Raw genomic sequence first — 20,351 nt, 5'->3', positions numbered from 1 at the left:
AAGATTCTCCCCAAACTAGTAAACTACAATACCATTCAAATTATTTGACTCATTTCTCCACAAATCAAAATAGAATGTCTTGTCTAGGCATTAACTTTAATAACCTTTTCATGACCAAATTTTTATTTTTTAAAACATTTTTGTGATGGCATATGTTTTCAGTATTGGGATGCATGCTTATTAATTGAGTGTGTTTAAATTTTTGGTTGTTAATACAGATTTTGAGAAATATAATCTGGTAATACAAAACACCAATAAGGTGAGTGGCACTGTGGCACCACTGATCTGTGGTATGACAATATACCAATAAAAACTAAATAGACAATTTATTGCGGGTGCCTTTCCAATGGGTTGGGTTGGAAACCCTGGTGGGATAGTGGTTAAGAGCTATGGCTGCTAACCAAAAAGGTCAGCAGTTCAAATCCACCAGGCGCTCCTTGAAAATCCTATGGGGCAGTTCTCCTCAGTCCTATAGGGTCGCAATGAGTTGTAATCGACTCAACGGCAGTGGGTTTGGTGTTTTTTTTTTTTTTTTTTTCTCCCCCGTTAGGTTACATGAGGAATCTCTGGTTTTGCAAGTATGACACACAAAAAACAAAACCAACCCATTAGGGCTCCCTAACTATCAAAAGGGAAGACATAATTATGCTTGCAAGCCTTATCTCACACAAATAAAGGGAAAAAAGGCAAAAGCTTACAAAACTAGCACATCTAGGAAGCATCTAAGTTTAGGATGCTAAACTTAGACAAAATGAGGCTCCAACTCTGCTGAGCTTCACATATTTCAAAAGGGACCCACCCTGATGCTAATTAAATGCATTAGAACCAGAATAATGCCTTACCTATGAGGTCCAGAGGCATAAAAAGTGGTCAAACCAATAATAACTAAAGAGTTAAACCTCTTCCTTACATGATAAGTATTATGAATAGAAACTAGCATCTTTAATATGTCTTATTTGAAAACAAAGTATATTCAGGTATTGTTTTCTGCTTAGTAAGGTATTTAATGGGTTTTACATAAATATTGAACCAGAGCTCAAATACTGCTGAATATGTATAAAAATTGTATATGCTTGCATGGCTATTCCTAAAGTCCAGTAGAAACTCAGGGATAATTAGTGTAAAAACACACACATGCACAAATCCAAATGCATTTGGATTTTGATGCCTGGGGTTTTCCATTGTGGAAAAATTAGTAGCAAATTAAGTTCTGTTAGGAAAAATGTTATTTGTTAACTTTATCTAAAATTCTGTGCCACTGATTATCATTGCCTATTGTGAGAGTTAACGTTCCTAGTTATAATCTTGACAAAATATACATGAAGAGGACATTGAAGAATCCCAAAAGTCTGATATATATATACAGTTTCCCAAAAAGAAATGTGAAGTTGCCTTAATCTTTCTTATTATTAATGTTTCCATTAGTAAAATATTTTCTGTCATGTATTTGCCTCAAACCATCATATATAAATACTTACATTCTAATATTTTTTATATATTTCAGGGTGTTGATGATGCCTTCTATACGTTAGTTCGAGAAATTCGAAAACATAAAGAAAAGATGAGCAAAGATGGTAAAAAGAAGAAAAAGAAGTCAAAGACAAAGTGTATAATTATGTAAATACAATTTGTACTTTTTTCTTAAGGCATACTTAAGTAAAAGTGGTAATTTTTGTACATTACACTAAATTATTAGCATTTGTTTTAGCATTACCTAATTTTCTTTCTGCTCCATGCAAACTGTTAGCTTTCATCTTGAATGCTTATTTTAAAATGACAGTGGAAACTTTTTTTCCTCTAAGTGCCAGTATTCCCTGAGTTTTGGTTTTTGAACTAGCAACACCTGTGAAAAAGAAACTGAATACCTGAGATTTCTGTCTTGGGGTTTTTGGTGCATGCAGCCGATTACTTCCTATTTTTCTTACCAATTGTGAACTTCAGCGTGAAATGAATTAATGAAGCTTTCAAATCATCTCTATTCTGCGTTTTATCTAGTTACATAAATGGATTAATTACTAATTATAACTTCAATTGAGACTTTGTGATTGGTTTTACTGAAACACTGAGGAAACAAACTTACGGGGTTCCTGTAGATTTCATCCAGGCATCATGTCCTATAGTTTCAGATTAACCTTAATGAATGTAAAGTTACACCGTTCACAAAGATCCCCCCCCCCCCACTGCTATTTGTCATGGTCACTTCCCAAAATATTATATTTTTTCTATAAAAAGGGAAAAAAATGGAAAAAAAATACAAGGAAATGGAAAATATTAAAAGGCCGTTTACTTTCCACCTTAGATAAATTCCTATAAGACTCCTTATAGCTTTTCCTATTAAGGCAAACCCAGTATGTCATGGGGATTGTAGCAACCGTCTTTGGGGCTCTATTTACCTTATTTTTTATGCATATAACATGTGCCTTCTATATTCGTTTGCCAACCATTCCCTCCCCCTGCAAGGTATTTTCAGAAGTGCTGCTATGCCCATTTTTTTTTATGTGTTGCTGTAAAAAAATTAGCATAGCGTGCTTACAGAAATACCTCACACGGGGAGGGAGTGGTTGGCAAACAGACGTAGAAGGTGCACATTATTTGCATAAAAATATGATACATGCTACTAAATTTTTGTAACAATTGAAAAAAATTTTAACATATATAAAAAAAATACAGGAATTAGTCTTCCTGTGTCAGGTTGCTCTTTCTTAGGTAATGTTAAATCTTTTCTTGACCTTCAGTCTTTGAACATAGTTTTCATTCTGGTAGCAATGTTAAAGATCATTTGGGCCAGTTAGCTTAGTAGGTGTTTAAGAGGTCAAGATTGCAAGTTCAGACCCCATGTTGACCTTTGTGCTTCATTGGGGGTTTCCCAGCCATGGACTGAATCCCTATGGTCATTCAGTGTTGTTATGCATGGTTTGGTTGGAAATGAGGACTGGGAGAGTATTTGGATAGCTCAGCAAGATGAATTCTCACTATGTGGTGGTCCTGCAGACACATTGGAGCGTCACTTCTGTTTAACAACAGAACTTTTTTGTTTTAAATTATTTTAAATGTTACAAAGAGTTGAGATTGGGGGAGGGCCAAGACTCTACTTTAAAAAAATGAAAGTTTCAAAATCCATAGTTTTAGCTAGCTTTTCTTAACACTGGCTAAAGTAACATTTCATAAACACTTCTTAAGTCTTGTCCATATTTAAGAATATGTAATGCTTAAAAAATGGATAAATATTAACAAATGATTCTTTCAGTACATTTAAAGTGTTAATTTAAATTATTGGAAGTGAGATGGTGTGGTAAGGTGAAAATATCACTGAACTAGGAGAAAAGAGACTAAGATTGTAGTTATGTGTCTTTTAGAACTCTGCCTTTGGTAAATCACTTTCCATTTCTTCTTCAAAGAAGTCATCTCAAAGGCTCTATCCAGCTTTACAGTTTTGTGATTTACATTCACTTAACTTAAGGCACTCCTTACATGTCATGCTCGGCACAACTTGTAACTTTTTATCTGTATTATCTTCAGTGCTATCCTTTAGGCAAAATTGTGCAAGAGGTGAAGTTTATTTTTGAATATCCATTCTCCATTTTCAGGAGTCATATTAGTGTCATCTTACCTGCCCACCCCTCCAGATGCCCCAATGAGTTAATGCTGTTTTTTTGTTTTTTAAATCTAATTAGCCTAACCTTCCCTAACTTCCCCTGACTTCAAAATGTATTGCTGCTATGGAAATTCCCATGAAATCACATCAAGTTGTCCTCCATCTTATTTCCTTGGTGCTCAAGATAATCTGACAGATAACATAATGGGACTTGACCTGATAGCTAATTTTCAGGTGGTGGCTGCAGCAGTTTAATCTTGATCCTTTGAACATTGTCTCTTTGCTGCCTGGTCCATTAGTGGCAAAGTAGGAATTTTCAAACTTGTTATAAGTAGACAGAACCCTATACAGTGGGAGGAGGATTTTATAAAGGAAGTGCTGAAAGAATTTGTTAAATAAGACTAGCCCTGATAACAGAGATATATTCCATTGTTTTAGTAATTAAAATGTTACAAGGAAAAATACTTTGAAATTTAATTTGTAAAACTTATTTTTTAGCAGAGTTCGTTTACACACTCATCAAATGCCTGCTAGATGATAGGCACTATGCCGAGCACTGGGGATATTATGGTATCCTCAGACAATAATCCTTGTCCGTAAGTAGTGTTTATATTCTAGAGTGGTCTTTGATATCTTAGTGAGGCATTTGGCACATGGCCCAGAGAAAACACAATGCATACTTTAAGTTTTGCAAAGAAGATGTTTGGTCTCTAAGGTTTCTGCTAGTTCGACAATAATTGTTTTGCTATGATTCAGGTGCAGCTGTTTAATCAGGCCACTTTATACAAATCACTTTAAATCACTGTTTTAAAGGAGTAAATTTGACTTTTTTTATTTGACATAGCTGTGAGTATTATGACAATTATAGTACATTTTAAGTTGTACATCAGATATTAAAATTCCCAAGTGTGTAATATTCCAGTTGGTCTCTTTGTATAAATAATTAAAATAGACTTAAAAAAAATTAAATATTGAGTTCTAAAATAATTTTTTTTATCTGGAAATAAACAGGTGCCTGAACTAATTCATAGAAAAGGAAACTTATATTCTGCGTGTAAAAATCAATATGATTTCTGAAATGCTATGCTAAAGTACAGATTTATGGAGCATTGTTTAGGTAGGGTGTTAAGACTTATGCAGTACCTCCTCTTGTTCTAGACAAGAGAAAAATGGCCATACTTCAAGAGTTGCAGTGCATAACTGGGGATTTCTAGGACTCTTGAATTTTTTTTGTAGCTGGGCAATTTTTTTTTTTTTTAAGGCAGTGGTAATTATCCATTATTATGTGGATTTTGAATAGTTTGACAATAAATTGTTTTTGTAGAGATTTTAAAAGGGGAGACGATCCTAGAAATAAGATGTTATCTAATTGTTACAGCCTTAAAGATAAAAATCCTTTTTGAAGTTAAAAAAATTGCTCAAATACATAGTCTTAGACATTAACATGTTTGTGGAAGAATGTAGCAGAAGTATGTAGTATAATTTGAGTGAATATTCCCAATTAGGAATGCTAGGTTCTATTTAACTGAGTCACACTGCATAGGAATTTAGGACCTAACTTTTATAAGTTATCAGAAACCTTTGCCACCATTGCACAATTTTGTCCTAATATACAGAGAAACTTTGTGAGGCATGTTAAGTTGCAGTTTGCACAAGTTCATCTCATTTGTGTACCAGTGATTTTTTTTTTCTTCTAACCGTTTTTTCTCAACATACACACGTTTAATTATGGGGGGACAATAAAAATTATCTGGAGTCATTTCCATTTGTCAAAAAGTAATAATATTGATAATTATGTATTAATGATTTAAAAAACCCAGCAGTTACTTTAAAGCCGAATTTATATTTAATAATTTCTGTGTTAATATTGGGTAGCATGAATTCTGCCTTGAGAAACTGAGTAGCATACAACTGGTAGCTGTAAATTTAGTCAGAATATGAAAATTGCTTCTTTCTAAAGATAAGTTCACATCAGTTCTTACAGAATAGTCATAACTAGTTTAAGATTTGTGTTTTAGCCTAATAGTTTTAAGTGCCTGTTTGGGATAATAGGCAGCTTAGATGAGTTTAATAAAAAGAAAGTTATTACCTGCAGAAATGTCCATTACAGAGGGTTTCCTCCCATTGAGCTAAGTGGGAGACATGTTTTACCTAGAAGTTTCCAGATCCACTGTCTTGGTGTTTTCATGTTGAAAATACTTTTGCTTTTTTCCTTTGAGTGCCAATTTCTTACTAGTACTATTTCTTAATGTAACATGTTTACCTGGAATGTATTTTAACTATTTTTGTATAGTGTAAACTGAAACATGCACATTTTGTACATTGTGCTTTTTTTTTTTTTTTTTTGTGGGACATATGCAGTGTGATCCAGTTGTTCTCCATCATTTGGTTGCGCTGACCTAGGAATGTTGGTCATATCAAACATTAAATTTAAAAATGACCACTCTTTTAATTAACTTTGAAATGTTTATAGGAGTATGTGCTGTGGAGTGATCTGAAATTTGTAATATTTTTGTCATGAACTGTACTGCTCCTAATTATTGTAATGTAATAAAACTAGTTATGGTGACTCTGAGAGTGTGTATTTCTTGATGGAAATTTGAAACATTTGCCTTGCAATTGACACAAATTACTTCATAAGCCACAGATACTATAGCATATTAGTGAATTGTTTTTGTTGCAGATTGTTAAGTTAGAAAAATTATGTATTTATGAAAGGTGCTGTGAACATTACGTAGAGGTTTTGTTTGCTTAAACTTAAAACCATGCTGTGTTTTTAGGTCCACTGTCATATTAACTAATTTAGAAGTAGATGGAAAACAAATCTCTCTTTATGACAAAGGAACAAAATTATTTATTGTTTTATCAAAGAAATTAATGCACAACAGGTGATTTGTTTTAAGGCCCCAAGGGAGCCAGCAGCAAAATTAATAATAGAAATAACTGAATTTTGTACCTAATGCCAATCAATGGCAGGCTATTATTTCTAGGTCGGAAGTCAATCTTACTGCAGATAGCATACATATTACTTACTTACTCTGTGCATATAGTTACTTCTGTAACTATATTTAAATCATTAACAGGTGGTATTTACTAAATAAACTTAAATGTGTACTATTATTATATCAAATTGGGTCAAAAATAAGTTACTCCTTCAAAAGTTAAAGGGAGTAAATGTGCAAGAAATGATTTTGCGTAGTTAAGTGTATATTGAATGGCATTGTCCATCAATAAATTGGAGAAATGGGCTAAGATAAATTGGCTAGAACTTTATAGGTGTGAAAAAAAATTAAGTATTTTAATTCCAAAACTGAGTGTCCATTAATGATTTTATAATTGGTAGCTGACAACATTAGATAGCTAAATTACCACTTTAGTATAAAATTGTGGATAAAGGATGACTGATGAAGCTGTCGCTATCAATAGAAGTTGAAATCTATTAATTTTAGTTAAGTAAGGCAGCTCAGGTATTTTTCACATGATGTGTTTAACTTGATCATTTTCAGTTAGAATTATTTTACAATATTTGGTGTGCATAAATAGCTGACACTGATTTTCAGCCACAATTATAGTAATAACGATTAGTTAGTTTTGTTGACATCTGAATAATAGCGTTGTTTCATAGCTCTGTATTTCCTAAGAAAGTATAAGGCTTCTAGCTCTTTCATGACAAATTCGCCCCGTCCAATAAGTTCTTTGATCTTCTCTGGGTCCTTCACATCTTTGTTTTTAAGGAAAACACTCTTCAGACGCCTTTTAAAATAGTCTTCTCCTTTTGGATAGTCTTTCCCAAGATACAGCAGCTTAAAAAGAAAGATTATATATTCTAAACAATCCATGTCATATAGTAACATTTGTAAAACTGGTAACAGAATTACTTACATTTTTATAAAGATTCATTACTTCTCCTCTTAAAGAATTGGCCATTTTCATTTGTCACGGAAAGTACCCACGTTTGCACATAACGTACCTGAAGGAAAAAATATTTGCAAATAACTGCATTGTAGTCTTAAAAAAGGATTAACGATTTTATACATTGGGGAAATGATAACTTTTTAAAAATTTTTTTACATTCAATAATTATTGAGCACTTTTATGTTCCAGGCGCTGCGATATAGCTATGAACATGCCAGATAAGATGACTTGCTCTCACAGAACATCTGCAGAGTCATATAAGCAAACAATTATAATTACTGTGACCAGTTCTTTGAATGAGGTAGTGAGAGAAAATGGATTGTCAGAGACAGGTAGGTATATAGGTGTACTTCATTTTATGCCACAAAGGAGTGAGAACTAGATTTGAATCCCAGCTGCATAATACACAGGTGACTTAACTATGCTGAGTCTCAGTTTCCTCATCAAAAGTAAGAGTATCTTACCCTGCCCCTCAAGGCAAAGTCAGATCTTTTTGAAGGACATTGTGTGAGAAGAGGCCTGATTACATTTGGAAGGGGGCTATCTTAAGAGAGGCTGAAGATAAGAGAAACAAAGTAGGTTGGCAGTAATAGGAGATGGACAGTAAGATTGGTGCTGATCAGGCCAAGTGAACAACCCATGAGGGGGTACATGTGGAGCAGGCAACGCCCAGTGGCATACAGTCCACGCTTCTTTATGTGTAATTGTTACATGCTACTAGGGAGGAGACTCCTTAAAGGCACCATGACAGCCTAAACAAAATAATGCTCACTACTTACTATGGTTGTGGGGATTAAATCATAAAATTCCTGATACCATAAGCAGTAACTAGTTCATGCTTGGCCCCAAGTAAATGTTTATGTCATAACCTCCCCCCTTAAACCTTTAATTCCCATTTTTCCTATGACCTGGCTTAAAACCATGTAATACATTTTTATGCCTTCAATAACAAGCTTTCTTTTGAAATAATTTCAATTTTGCAGAAAAGTTGCAACACTAGTACTAATAACACTTTTTTCTGAACAAATTGGCAATCAGCTGCCAAGATGATGTCTGTCACCCTGAATACTTTGCAACACTGTCCAATAGAAATATAATGCAAGCCACATGCATAATCTTACAGTTTCTAAAAACAGGTGAAATTAATTTTAATGTTTTATTTCATTAATCCAAAATACTATTTCAATGTGTCACACTAGCTACATTTCAAGTGCTGAATAGGTGCACATGGTTTAGTCGTCGTTACCATACTGAATAGCGCAGCTTTTAGAGTATATCCCACAAATAAGGACATTCTGTGTAACAATACAGACATCAAAATTAGGAAATGAATAGTGTTACGTTACTACCATCAATCCATAGCCCCATTCAAGATTTGTCAGTTGTTCCAATGATGCCCTCTATGCCAAGAGGATTCATTCCAGATTCACACAGTGCATCTAGTTTTCCTGTCTCTATCCTTCTTCAGTCTGAAACACTTCCTCAGGCTTCCCTTGGTTTTCAGGAACTTGATACTTTTGAAGATCACAGTTCGTTTATTTTGCAGAATATCCCTTATTTTGATGTTTCCTCATGACTGGATTCGGATTATGCAGTTTGGACAAAAATATTACAGACATGTTGCTGTCTTCATTACATCCTTTCAGGTGGACACAGTTCCGGCTTATTCCATTAGTGGTGATGTTAATTTTGATCGCCTGATTAAATTATTTGCCAGGATTCTCCATGATTGTCTTAGTTATCTAGTGCTGCTATAACAGAGATACAAGTGGGTATTAACAAAGAGAAATTTATTTCCTCACAGTAAAGTAGGCTAAAAGTCCAAATTCAGGGCATTGGCTCCGGAGGAAGGTCCTTGTCCTCAATCTTCCTTTGGTCAAGGAGTTTCTCAGGTGCAGGTACCCTGGGTCCAAAGGACACGCTGTGCTCCCAGCACTACTTGGTGGTATGAGGTCCCCAGCTGTCTGATTGCTTCTCTTTCTTTTTATCTCCTGTAAGATAAAAGGTGGTGCAGGCCACACCCCAGGGAAACTCCCTTTACATTGGACCAGGGATGTGACCTGGTAAGGGTATTACAAGCCCACCCAAAATCTCTTTAACATAAAATTACAATCACAAAATGGAGGACAACCACAGAATACTAGGAATCATGGCCTAACCAAGTTGATACACACATTTTTGGGGGGACAAAATTCAATCCATGACAATGGTAAAACTACTTTTTCCCCTTTGACATTAATAAGTATTTGTGGGGAAGTTCTTTGAGACTAAGTGTTCCCATTCTTCATCAGTCTGACTGACTGGTTTTTACATTCATTGTGGTTTCTTGACTGTGTTATTACTAGTAATTTTCTATTTGCATCAATCCTTCTACGCTTATTTGTTCGCAAGCTACTGTAAGGAAAAGCTTTCTCTCCCAGTTTATTATTTTTTTATATCTGTATGGAATCATAGATACTTAAGTGGATCATAATCCATTACTATCATTTATTGATGCTCAAGATTTGTCCAAGCTTGCTTCTTATATCTTTTTTTACTTTATCCCATCATTCTTTGAACACTTCCTTTTACTTTCTTGGATAAGATGTTCATCTTGTACTTGCCCTGCCCCAGCCCTGAAACCAACCATTTCTCCAAGAAACCTAGTCCTATTATTAGAGAATTTTAGAGAATTCTATTTAGAAACCAAGATTCGGGTGCTAGAAGTTAGTATTACAGTTGGGTTGGCACAGGGCCCAAGCCCTCTTAGTGAATACAGCTGCATGTCTATATATGCATATAGACATAAAAATATATTTATTTATCTTGATATAACCTGACTACCATCCCATTCCAACACTGCAAGATTTTAGTTTTCTCTTTTTCCATAGTTTTAACTCTCTCCTCCAACAATGAGAAATCTGGTTCCCGTTATCCTCAATAAATTTACTTTTTGGATCATTACCCCTCCTCCCAATATATAACCAAATTCCTGTTGCTACTGAAACTCAGCATATGTTCTGTTCCTTCTAGTTGATCTCTGACACCTAGTGCCAGACTGCCACTTCAGCTATAACATGCACATACACTTCTTCCCACTACCTCTTCACCCAGCTCCTCTTGAACTCTGACAAATGCTGGGCCACCATCCCTCTCCTTGAGAAGGCTTTCTCTATTTAGACCATAACACCCTGTGCTAGGCTACTAGCCTGTCTACCCTAAGGATACTCCCCTCATCCTGCGCTGGGCTGCTGCCACAGACACCCTCCTTGCCCCACATGGGCTCTCAGACTCCTTGCTGGGCTACTGCCTTGCCAATCCTTCATCCCCTACCAATACCACCCCAGATGCCTACCTTGTTCAGCCCCACATAATGACTTTTGGACTGAATTATTCAGAAGGTCAAACAAGAAGCAATTTCTGTTTTTAAAATAAGGATTTTTAAAATATCCTTTTAGGTCAATATGCAAGATTATTTTGTAGCCAACTGGCAGAAAATGTAGGTTAAAATTTATAGCACCCGTCGGAATCCCAGCTGACTTCTTTGTAGAAACAGACAAGATGATTCTAAAAATTCACATGGAATTGCGAGGGACCCAGAATAGCCAAAACAACCCTGAAAAAGGAACAAAGTCCATTTCAAAACATACTGCGAAGCGACATTATTCAAGGCAGTGTGGTACTGTACAAGGATAGACAAACATGGATAGAACTGGGACTTCAGAAATAAGCCAATACATCTATGGTCAACTGATTTTCAACAAGAATTCCAAGACCATTTAATGGGGGGAAAATAGTCTTTTCAATAACTGGTGCTGGGGCAACTGGATCACAACATGCAGAAGAATGAATTTGGACGTTACCGTTACCTCAAACCAGATACAAAAATCAACTGAAAATGGATCAAGGACTTAAATGTAAGACCTAAAATTATAAAACTCTTAGAAGAAAACATATGGGTAAATCTTTATGATCTTGGATTTGGCAGTGGATTCTTAGCAATGACACCAAAAGCACAGAAAAAAAGATAAATTGGACTTTATCAAAATTAAAAACTTTTATGCTTCAAATGACACCATCAAGAAAGTGAAAAGACAATCCACAGAATGGGAGAAAATATTTGTAAATCATGTATCTGATAAGAGACTTGTATCTAGAATATATAAAGAACTCTTATAACTCAATAATAACAAGACAACCCAATTTAAAAATGGGTAGAGGATCAGAAGAGACATTTATACAAGATACACAAATGGCCAATAAGCAGATGCACAGATGTTCGACATCATTAGTTATCAGGGAAGTACAAATCAAAACCACAATGGATACCGCTTTATATCCCCTAGGATGACTATAATCAAAAAGTCAGATAATAACAAGTGTTGGCAAGGATGTGGAGAAATCTGAACCTTCATACACTGCTGGTGGGAATGTAAAATGGTGTAGCTGCTTTGGAAGACAGTCTGGCAGTTCCCCAAATGATTAAACACAGAATTGCCATATGACTCAGCAATTCCATGCCTCAGAATGTATGCAAGAGAAAATATATGTTTACACAAGAACTTGTACATGAATGTTTAAAGCAGCATATTTTATAATAGCCAAAAGATGGAAACAACCCAAATGTCCATCAATAGATGAATGGATAAACTGTGGTAAAATCCATTCCACGGAATATTATTCAGCCATAAGAAAAAATGAAGTACTGATATACCTTGGATGAACCTTGAAACCAGCGTGTTAAGTGAAAGAAGCCAGTCACAAAAGCCCATATATTATATGACTATCCATATGAAAGTCTAGAATAGGGAAATCTATAGAAACAAAGTTGATTGGTAGTTCAGTGGGGTACAGGTTAAGAAAGAGGGGAGTGATAGCTAAAAGATACAGGGTTTCTTTGTGAGGTGATGAAAATGTTCTAAATTGACTGTGGTAATAATGGTTGCACGTATCTATGAATATACCAAAAAACATTGGATTGTATACTTTAAATGGATGAACTGTATGATATGTGAATTATATCTCAATAAAGCTGTTTTTAAAAATTATAGCACCACTAAGATTAGAAGGAAAATTCCTCAACGTGATAAAGGGCATTTATGTAAAACCCACAGCTAACATCATACTCAATAGTGAAAGACTGAAATCTTTCCCCCTAAGATCAGGAATAAGACAAGGATGCCCTCTTTCACCACTACTGTTCAACATGATACTGCAAGTTCTAACCAGAGCAATTAGACAAGAAGAATAAATAAAAGGCATCCAAATCAGACAGGAGGAAGTAAAATTATCTCTCTTTGCAGACAACGTGATCCTATGTATAGGATATCCCAAAGAATCCACAAGAAAGCTACTAGAGCTAATAAATGATTTCAGTGACGTGGCAGGTACAAGATCAACACACAAAAATCAGTGTTTCTATACACCAGCAATGAGCAATCTGAAAACTAAATCAAGAAAGCAACCCTATTTACAATTGCATCTAAAGTGATAAAATACCTAAGAATAAATTTAACCAGGAGGTGAAAGACTTGTACACTGAAAACTATAAAACGATGCTGAAATAAAGAAGGCCCTTAAAAAAAAAAAAAAAAAAACAACTTTTTTTTTTTTTTTTTTAAGTAAATGGAAAGCTATTCCATGTTCATGGCTTGGAAGACTTAATATTGTAAGATGCCAATACTACCCAAAGCATTATACAGATTCAATGCAATCTCTATCAAAATTCTAAGCGCTTTTTTTTTTTTTTTTTTTACAAAAACGGAGAAGCTGATCTTCAAATTCATATGAAATTGCAAGGGGCCCTGAATAGCCAAAACAGTCTTGAAAAAGAACGGAGTAGGAGAACTCCTACTTTCTGATTTTAAAAACTACTATAAAGCTACAGTAATCAACAGTGTGGTACTGGTCTAAGACAATGAAATACAGTTGAGACTTCAGAAATAAACCCATACATTTATGGACAACTGACTTCCAGCAAGGGTGCCAAGTCCATTCAATGGGGAAAGAATACGCTCTTCAATAAATGGGGCTGGACCATCTGGATTTCCACATGCAAAAGAATAAATTTGGACCAATACCTCACACCATATATGAAAATTAACTCAAAATGGATCAATGACCTACATATAAAAACTAAGACCATAAAACTAAGAAAACATAGGGATAAAACTTCGTGTTTTTTTTTTTTTTTGAGAATGGACTCTTAGATACATTGAAAGCACAAACGACAAAATAAAAAATAAATTGGACTGTATCAAAATAAAAAGTTTCTGTGTATCAAAGCATTTTATCAAGAAAATGAAGAGACTGGAACCTACAGAATGGGAGAAGATATTCAGGAGCCATATATCAGATAAGGGTTTAATATCCAAAACATATGAGGAACTCCTGCAGCTTAACAAAAAGGCAAACACCCCAATCAAAAAATGGACAAAGGACTTCAATAAACATTTCATCAAAGAAGGTATACAAATAGTCAACAAGCACATGAAAGAATGCTCTTTGTCATGAGTCATAGTTGTTGTTATTGCTCTCAGGTCGATTCCAACTCATAGCGACCCAATAGGACACAGTAGGACTGCCCCAGAGGGTTTCCAAGCCTGCTATGAGTTGCAATCAACTTGATGGCAATGGGTAATCTTTACCGAAGCAGACTGCCACATCTTTCTCCCATGGAGCTGCTGGTGGGTTTGAACCACTGACCTTTCCGTTAGCAGCTGAGCGCTTAACCATTGCACCACCAGGGATCCTTCATTAGTCATTAGAGAAATGTAAATCAAAACCACAATGAGATACCTCTTTACCCCCACTAGGATGGCTATGATTAACAAAATGGAAAACAAAGTTGGCGAGGATGCGGAGAAAGGGGAACCTTCATCCATTGCTGGTGGGATTGTGAAGTGGTACAGCCATTGTGGAAACAGTCTGGCAGTTCCTCAAAAAGTTAAACATAAAATTACCGTATGACCCAGCAATTCCACTCCTAGGGATATAACCAAAAGAACTGAGAGCAGGAACACAAAAAGATACTTGTGCAGCAATGCTCACTGCAGCATTATTCACAATAGCCAAACGGCAGACACAACCTAAATGTCCACCAATATATGAACGGGTATACAAAATGTGGGATATACATAGAATGAAATATTAGACAGCCATAAAGAGAGATGAAAACCTGATACATGCTACAACATGAGTGAACCTTGAAAACATGCTGAGTGAAATAAGCCAAACACAAAGGGACATATATTGTATGATCCCACTTACATGAAATCTCTAGAATAGGCAATGCATACAGACACAAGTTTATTAGTGGTTACTAGGCATTGGAAGGAGGAAAGAACAGGAGTTATTGTTGAAGAAGCACTGAATTTTTGTCTAGCGTGATGGAAAACTTGGACAGTGTTGATGGTAGCAAAACATTGTGAAAGTAATGCTACTGAATTGTACACTTAAAAATGGTTAAAATGACAAACTTTTTAAAAGTACATTTTATCACAATAAAATTAAACTTAAAAAAATTACAGCACCATATTCAGTTAAAAATGATTGTGGGAAATAATTTAAGTCCTCCTTTTTTTTATGCCTGTTATTTTGGTTAAGCACTAAAGTGTGATAGTGTAAATTCACATGGTGACTGTACCTGCCTGGCCACCTCTACACTCCTTAGAAAATTTATACCTTTAAAATAAGCAGTGCCAATATTGTCACATATTTAATTTCATCTTAAAAAAATTTTTGTGATATTATACACGAAAAATGGTGCATAAACTCTGTATGTACAAGGTAAGTAAAATGAACATCTAAAGTTACAAACAGGAAATTAGAAGTCTTAGAAGCCAGCATGTGCCCCTCTCCAATTGCATCTCCTTCCCCATCTTTACCAAGATAACCAGTAATGATTTCCTTTTTCCTGCTTTCCTTTATAGTTTTACCACCCATGAACATTGCTGTTATGAATTGAATTGTGTCTGCCAAAAATGTATCAACGTGGCTAATCCATGATTCCCAGTATTGTGTGATTGTCCATTTTGTCACCTGATGTGATTTTCCTATGTGTTGAAAATCCTACCTCTATGGCGTTAATGAGGTGGCATTAACTGCTGTTATGTTAATGAGGCAGGGCTCAATCTACAAGATTAGGTTGTGTCTTAATCCAAAAAAAAAAAATTTTTTTTTTAATCCAATCTCTTTTGAGATATAAAAGAAAAGAAACAAGCAGAGAGACATGGGGACCTCACCACCAAGAAAGCAGGGCCAGGAGAACAGCCCATCCTTTGAACCTGGGGTCCCTGTGCTGAAAAGCTCCTCAGACTGGGGGAGATTGATGTCAAGGACTTTCTGAGAGACAGAGACAGAAAGCTGGCACCCTGAATTTGGACTTCTAGCCTCCTAGACTGTAAGAGAATAAATTTCCCTTTGTTAAAACCATCCATTTGTGGTATTTCTGTTATAGTAGCACTAGATAACTAAGACTATTGCCCTGAACAATATATGTAGTTTTAACATACTGAGCAGCAAGCAAGATTCTAGTAAGGAAAAGCACTGTCTGGCTGCTAGCACAGCAGCTGAGCAAGAGATTTTCCTTTCTTGCTGAAGTTTGTAAGTCTACTTTTCTGACTCTTCTTTCTTAGGAAAATAAAAAACCACATAAAATCCAACATTACCTCCATGTTAATACTTGTATATTTCCCCTATCTAATTGTAGCTTGTGAGCTAATTCACATAACAAAACATACAATGTAGCAGATTTTTTTTTCTGGGTTTATTAATAATAGCTTTCTTGAAATTTTCTACTGTCTTTATCCAAATAGCTTTTTTTCTGCTTGTTTTCGTCTCTACTTTGAGATTTCCTCAAAAATCTGGTAATCCTTTCCTGTTTTCTCTTAATAGTAAAGGTTAACTTTCTTTGCGGTTACCTTGAAATTTACCCTTATCTTCCTAGGTTTGAACAAATCTATTATTACTTGGTATTGCCTTACCTTCTTCTCCATTAGAAAGTTTTGTACCTATACCATTTATTCCCTCTTTTATTGTTCTGACATTGTTGTCATTTACAGATTAACCTCTTTGGTTCCCAGTTATAATTGTTTTGGTTTTGGATAGTCCTTGAGAGTTCATTTCCTAGGTTGGTATCTGGCTGGTACAATCTTATGTCCTAGATTCAGGCTGTGGTCTGATGTTGTTTGTTCTCAGACTGAAGGATTCCCTTTAATAATTCTTGCAAGTTTGGTTTGGTTTTTACATATTCCCTTTATTTCTGTTTATCTGGAAATGTCCTAATTTTACCATCACATTTCAGTGAAAGTTTTTCAGGGTATATTATTCTTGGTTGGCAATTTTTTTCTTTCAAGTTTTTATATATGTCATCCCATTGCCTTCTTGCCTGCATGGTTTCTGCCAAATAATCAGAGCTTATTGTTTCTTCTATGTATGCGACTTTTTGTTTTTCTCAAGCTGCTCTCAGGATTTTTTGTCTTTGGTTTCAGCAAGTGTGATTATGATATGCCTTGGTATTTTTCTTTTGGGGTCTATCCTATATCGAGTTTGTTGCGCTTCTTGGATGATCAGCTTTTCATCATTCATGATATTAGGGAAGTTTTGTATCAGCAATTCTTCAGTGATCCTTTCTGTGTTTTCTGTTTTTCTGGAACTCCGATCACTCACAATTTTTTGCTTTTGATTGTATCCCACATAATTCTCAGGGTTTCTTCCTTCTTTTTTTCTGGTTTTTCCTCAAATAGAGTTGTAGCCAAGTGTTTGTCTTCAATTTCACTGATTCTGTCTTCCATCATTTCAAACCTGCTCCTCACCCTTCTATGACATTGTTCTTTTAATAGTAAAGGGACAGAAAGAAAAAAAAAACTTTTTAGAAGGTCTGCATACATGGTTGAAGCTTGTAGACTTTATGCTTCACTTTGGCTTACATCTGGATGGGCCATTTATTGGGGAAACTCTGGTGTCAGTATCTTGGATCTTTCCTCAGAAAGATGTCCTGAGAAGAGTCTTCCAGTCTTCTAAGGGTTTGCCCGTTAAACAGTAAAAAGTGGAAAAGGAATGGCAGCCTTGGACTCAGCATAATGTATACCTAAATTTGCTTAATTCCCATTTTCAGTGTGGTTCTCAGGTACTTAATATGCCTGAGGAACCTCCAGTCCAGAGACTAGTTTTAGTTTGTACAGAAACAAATCACCAGTCTTTTCAAGCCCATAAAACAAAACGAAGCTAAAAGGGCACACGAGCCCAGAGGCAAGGACGAGAAAGCAGGTGGGGACAGGAAAGCTGGTAATAGGGAACCCAAGGTCAAGAAGGGAGACTGTTGACATGTCGTGGGGTTGGTAACCAATGTCACAAAACAATATGTGTACTAACTGTTTAATGTGAAGCTAGTTCTGTAAACCTTCGTCTGAAGTACAATAATAAAAATAAATAAAAATAAAATTACAATTGAAACATCAGGAAAAGAAAAACCTCCAGTCTTTGTGGAAGTGACAGGTGGTCACCTCTATTTATTTCATTCTTCATTCTAATTTCAGAGGCCCTATTCTGGTACCTTTCTGACAATTCTGCAGTGTAAGTCAGGCTTTCCCAGGGTGCTAATTCACATTCTTTCATCTGTCTTCCAGCTTCCGAAGTGTTATTGCTGCCATCTCCTCTCTTATCTTCCCCATTTTACTTTTTTCCTTTACTGAAGATTTAGTAGAGTTTTAGAAGGGAATGAAATTAGATAGGTGCACTTACTCTATGTTAACATCTTATTTCTTTAAAAAAAAATTTTTTTTTGCTGACAGCCATTTCCAGTGTGATGTAATTTTATTGAAGAATGACTCTTAGGAATCATGTGCTTTTAAAATAATTCTAAATTAAATCTACAGGTGTAATTTCAGATTACAAATTATATTCTTTAATTCCTGGAAAACAGGGCAGCTTCATTTAATTCATATCTAGGAATTTGTGAAAGCTGTATAAGGACCAGCTTCAATTGTCTCCTTTACAAACTATGCAATATTAACAGATTTGCTTAGCTGAAAGGTTGTTTGTTCGAACCTACCCAGAAGCGCCTCAGAAGACAGGCCTAGTGATTTACTTCTGAAAGGTTACAGCCTTGAAAACCCTATAGAGCAGTTCTATTCTGCACACATGGGCTCCCCATGAGTTGCAATCACTCTACCACAACCAGCGACAACTAGCAAAAAAGTAGCAAGTATGCCTAAGGTAAATTTGTTGTATTTTTAAAATACTAATTTATATTAATTAAGGCAGTTTATCTTTATTATTGTACAACTGATCTTCAGGCATTTAGGGTTTTTTTTTAATGCCACTGGGAGGAACAGAGTCAGGTCCCCTTGGGTTCACAATTTAGGGAACGATTTTATGTGCGGCAGGGACCTGGGACTGCTTCTTAACCCTGCATGAAGTCAGGAAGGCTACTGCTGTTTGTAAACATACAACCCAATTAGGAACTTAAGAGACATTCCCCCTCATTCTGAGAACTTGGATGCGTATGTGGTGGGAGGAAGGAGCACAATCCACACTGATAACTTTTTTTCCAGAGACTATGGGCTAAGGAGTTGGGATTTAACCAATTACAGTTCAAGGCTAATTATAGAGAATTTTAATTTTACTATGGTTATGGTGTGCAAGGTGATACAGCAGTTAAAGTGGTTGGCTGTTAACTGAAAGGGTGGTGGGTTCAAATCCACCAGCTGCTCACCAGCCACTCAGCAGGGGAAAGATGTAGCAGTCTGATTCTGTAAAGATTACAGCTTCGGAGACCCTATGAGGCAGTTATACTCTGTCCTATAGGGTCGCTATGCGTCGGAACCAACTGTATGGCAACGGGTATGGTGCATCAAGTTATTGTTCAGATAGCAGTAAAAGCTGAAGGTAAACCTGCAAAGAAATGCATTGCAATGTAATTATTAGTTGAGTTCCGGTAGACTTGACTCTACCTGATGAAGCTTGTCATGGTAAAACAGTGCATAGGTCCTAGAATCATAGAGAATTCAGCTGAGCTTTGAATAAAGAACGACCTCACTTAATTTCTTCTAGTTTTCTTGTTGGTTTAAGGTGCCAGTGTTTCTTCGTGTGGGGAAGAGCCTAAACTGAAGGTTGTGCTGTTGGTTAATACATTTAGTCTGTGACCTTGGGCAAAATAATGAGTCTTGCTTCATCTATAAGCAATGTTTTACCTAAGAATTGCTTCAAACCATTTCCAGTCCTTATCTAGCGAGGCCCCTGGGGAAAAGGACCTATACCTTGCACAGAAAATTAACAATTCAATGTATAGAGAATAATGCCAAGGTCATTAATTTCGAAATACCCAAGCTTCTTGAGTCAATTTATTTACCTCTTTATCTAAATGGCCAGTTAAGAGTAAAGGGAGACAAGTCCCCTCCCGTTCTGGCTTAAACTCTGACGATCCAAACTGCCCACCCGGGGGTCAGTCATCTGACCCAATCAGGAAACCTGCTCCCTTCCTTCCCGAAATCCCACAGAAAGAACCGCCCCAACACACGCTAGGAAAATAAAAAGGGACATAGGCTGTCAACGTCAAAAGACGCTCTGACACCTCTTTCCACACCCGCCCACACCAGTCAGTCCTCGTCCAAAACACAGTTCACCGTCTCCACACCCCAGAATCCGGAAAACAAGACAAAACACTGAGGCTGCAGCACTCACGCACTTTCCGGCAGTCACCGCCACAGCCGTAAAAGCCTCCGACCGCTCCGACTCCTCGGTCGGTCAACCTCTAAGCAGGGCGGGGAGTGGGTGAGGCGTGTCAAAGGAGGGGGCGGGGCACCGACAGGAAAAAACCCAGCGCGACTGCGCGGACCGGTTGGGGAGGATCCGCTCTCTT

General features: G+C 36.2%; 2 protein-coding genes across 7 annotated transcripts in view; one reads left to right on the top strand and one right to left on the bottom strand.

Moving 5' to 3' along the window:
• Positions 1–8,155, top strand: part of KRAS (KRAS proto-oncogene, GTPase) — a 38,922-nt gene extending 30,767 nt beyond the window's left edge. For 2 of the 5 annotated variants that reach the window (XM_049882643.1, XM_049882642.1), the window contains one exon: positions 1,505–6,164. In XM_049882643.1, the coding sequence (XP_049738600.1) occupies positions 1,505–1,621 (117 nt within the window). In that variant the 3' untranslated portion in view covers positions 1,622–6,164. Of the gene's footprint in view, positions 1–1,504; positions 6,165–7,699 lie in introns of those variants that run through there. The other 3 variants (XM_049882640.1, XM_049882638.1, XM_049882641.1) reach the window with 3 other exon arrangements.
• Positions 6,160–20,258, bottom strand: ETFRF1 (electron transfer flavoprotein regulatory factor 1). Of its 2 annotated transcripts, none has more exons than XM_049882645.1 (3): positions 20,178–20,258; positions 7,478–7,565; positions 6,160–7,398 (listed from the first exon to the last, which is right to left on the bottom strand). In XM_049882645.1, exons 2-3 carry the CDS (start codon positions 7,526–7,528, stop codon positions 7,177–7,179), a joined length of 273 nt encoding a protein of 90 aa, XP_049738602.1. In that variant the 5' UTR covers positions 7,529–7,565; positions 20,178–20,258; the 3' UTR covers positions 6,160–7,176. The 2 variants fall into 2 exon arrangements, with proteins under 2 accessions (XP_049738602.1, XP_049738601.1); XM_049882644.1 differs by having other exon boundaries at positions 20,174–20,257.
• Positions 20,259–20,351: the final 93 nt, after the last annotated feature.

This window comes from Elephas maximus, chromosome 4, assembly GCF_024166365.1.
Source record: "Elephas maximus indicus isolate mEleMax1 chromosome 4, mEleMax1 primary haplotype, whole genome shotgun sequence".
NCBI lineage: Eukaryota > Metazoa > Chordata > Mammalia > Proboscidea > Elephantidae > Elephas > Elephas maximus.
Note: the sequence above shows the minus strand (reverse complement) of the source record. Positions and strands in the feature narration are given on the sequence as shown.

What these genes read in the sequence shown, in the direction of transcription:
- ETFRF1 (XM_049882645.1), bottom strand. Translation starts at nt 7,528, where the DNA reads ATGAAAATGGCCAATTCTTTAAGAGGAGAAGTAATGAATCTTTATAAA. An exon ending in TAATGAATCTTTATAAAAAT is followed by an intron (nt 7,399 to 7,477) that starts GTAAGTAATTCT and finishes TTTCTTTTTAAG; the next exon opens with CTGCTGTATCTTGGGAAAGA.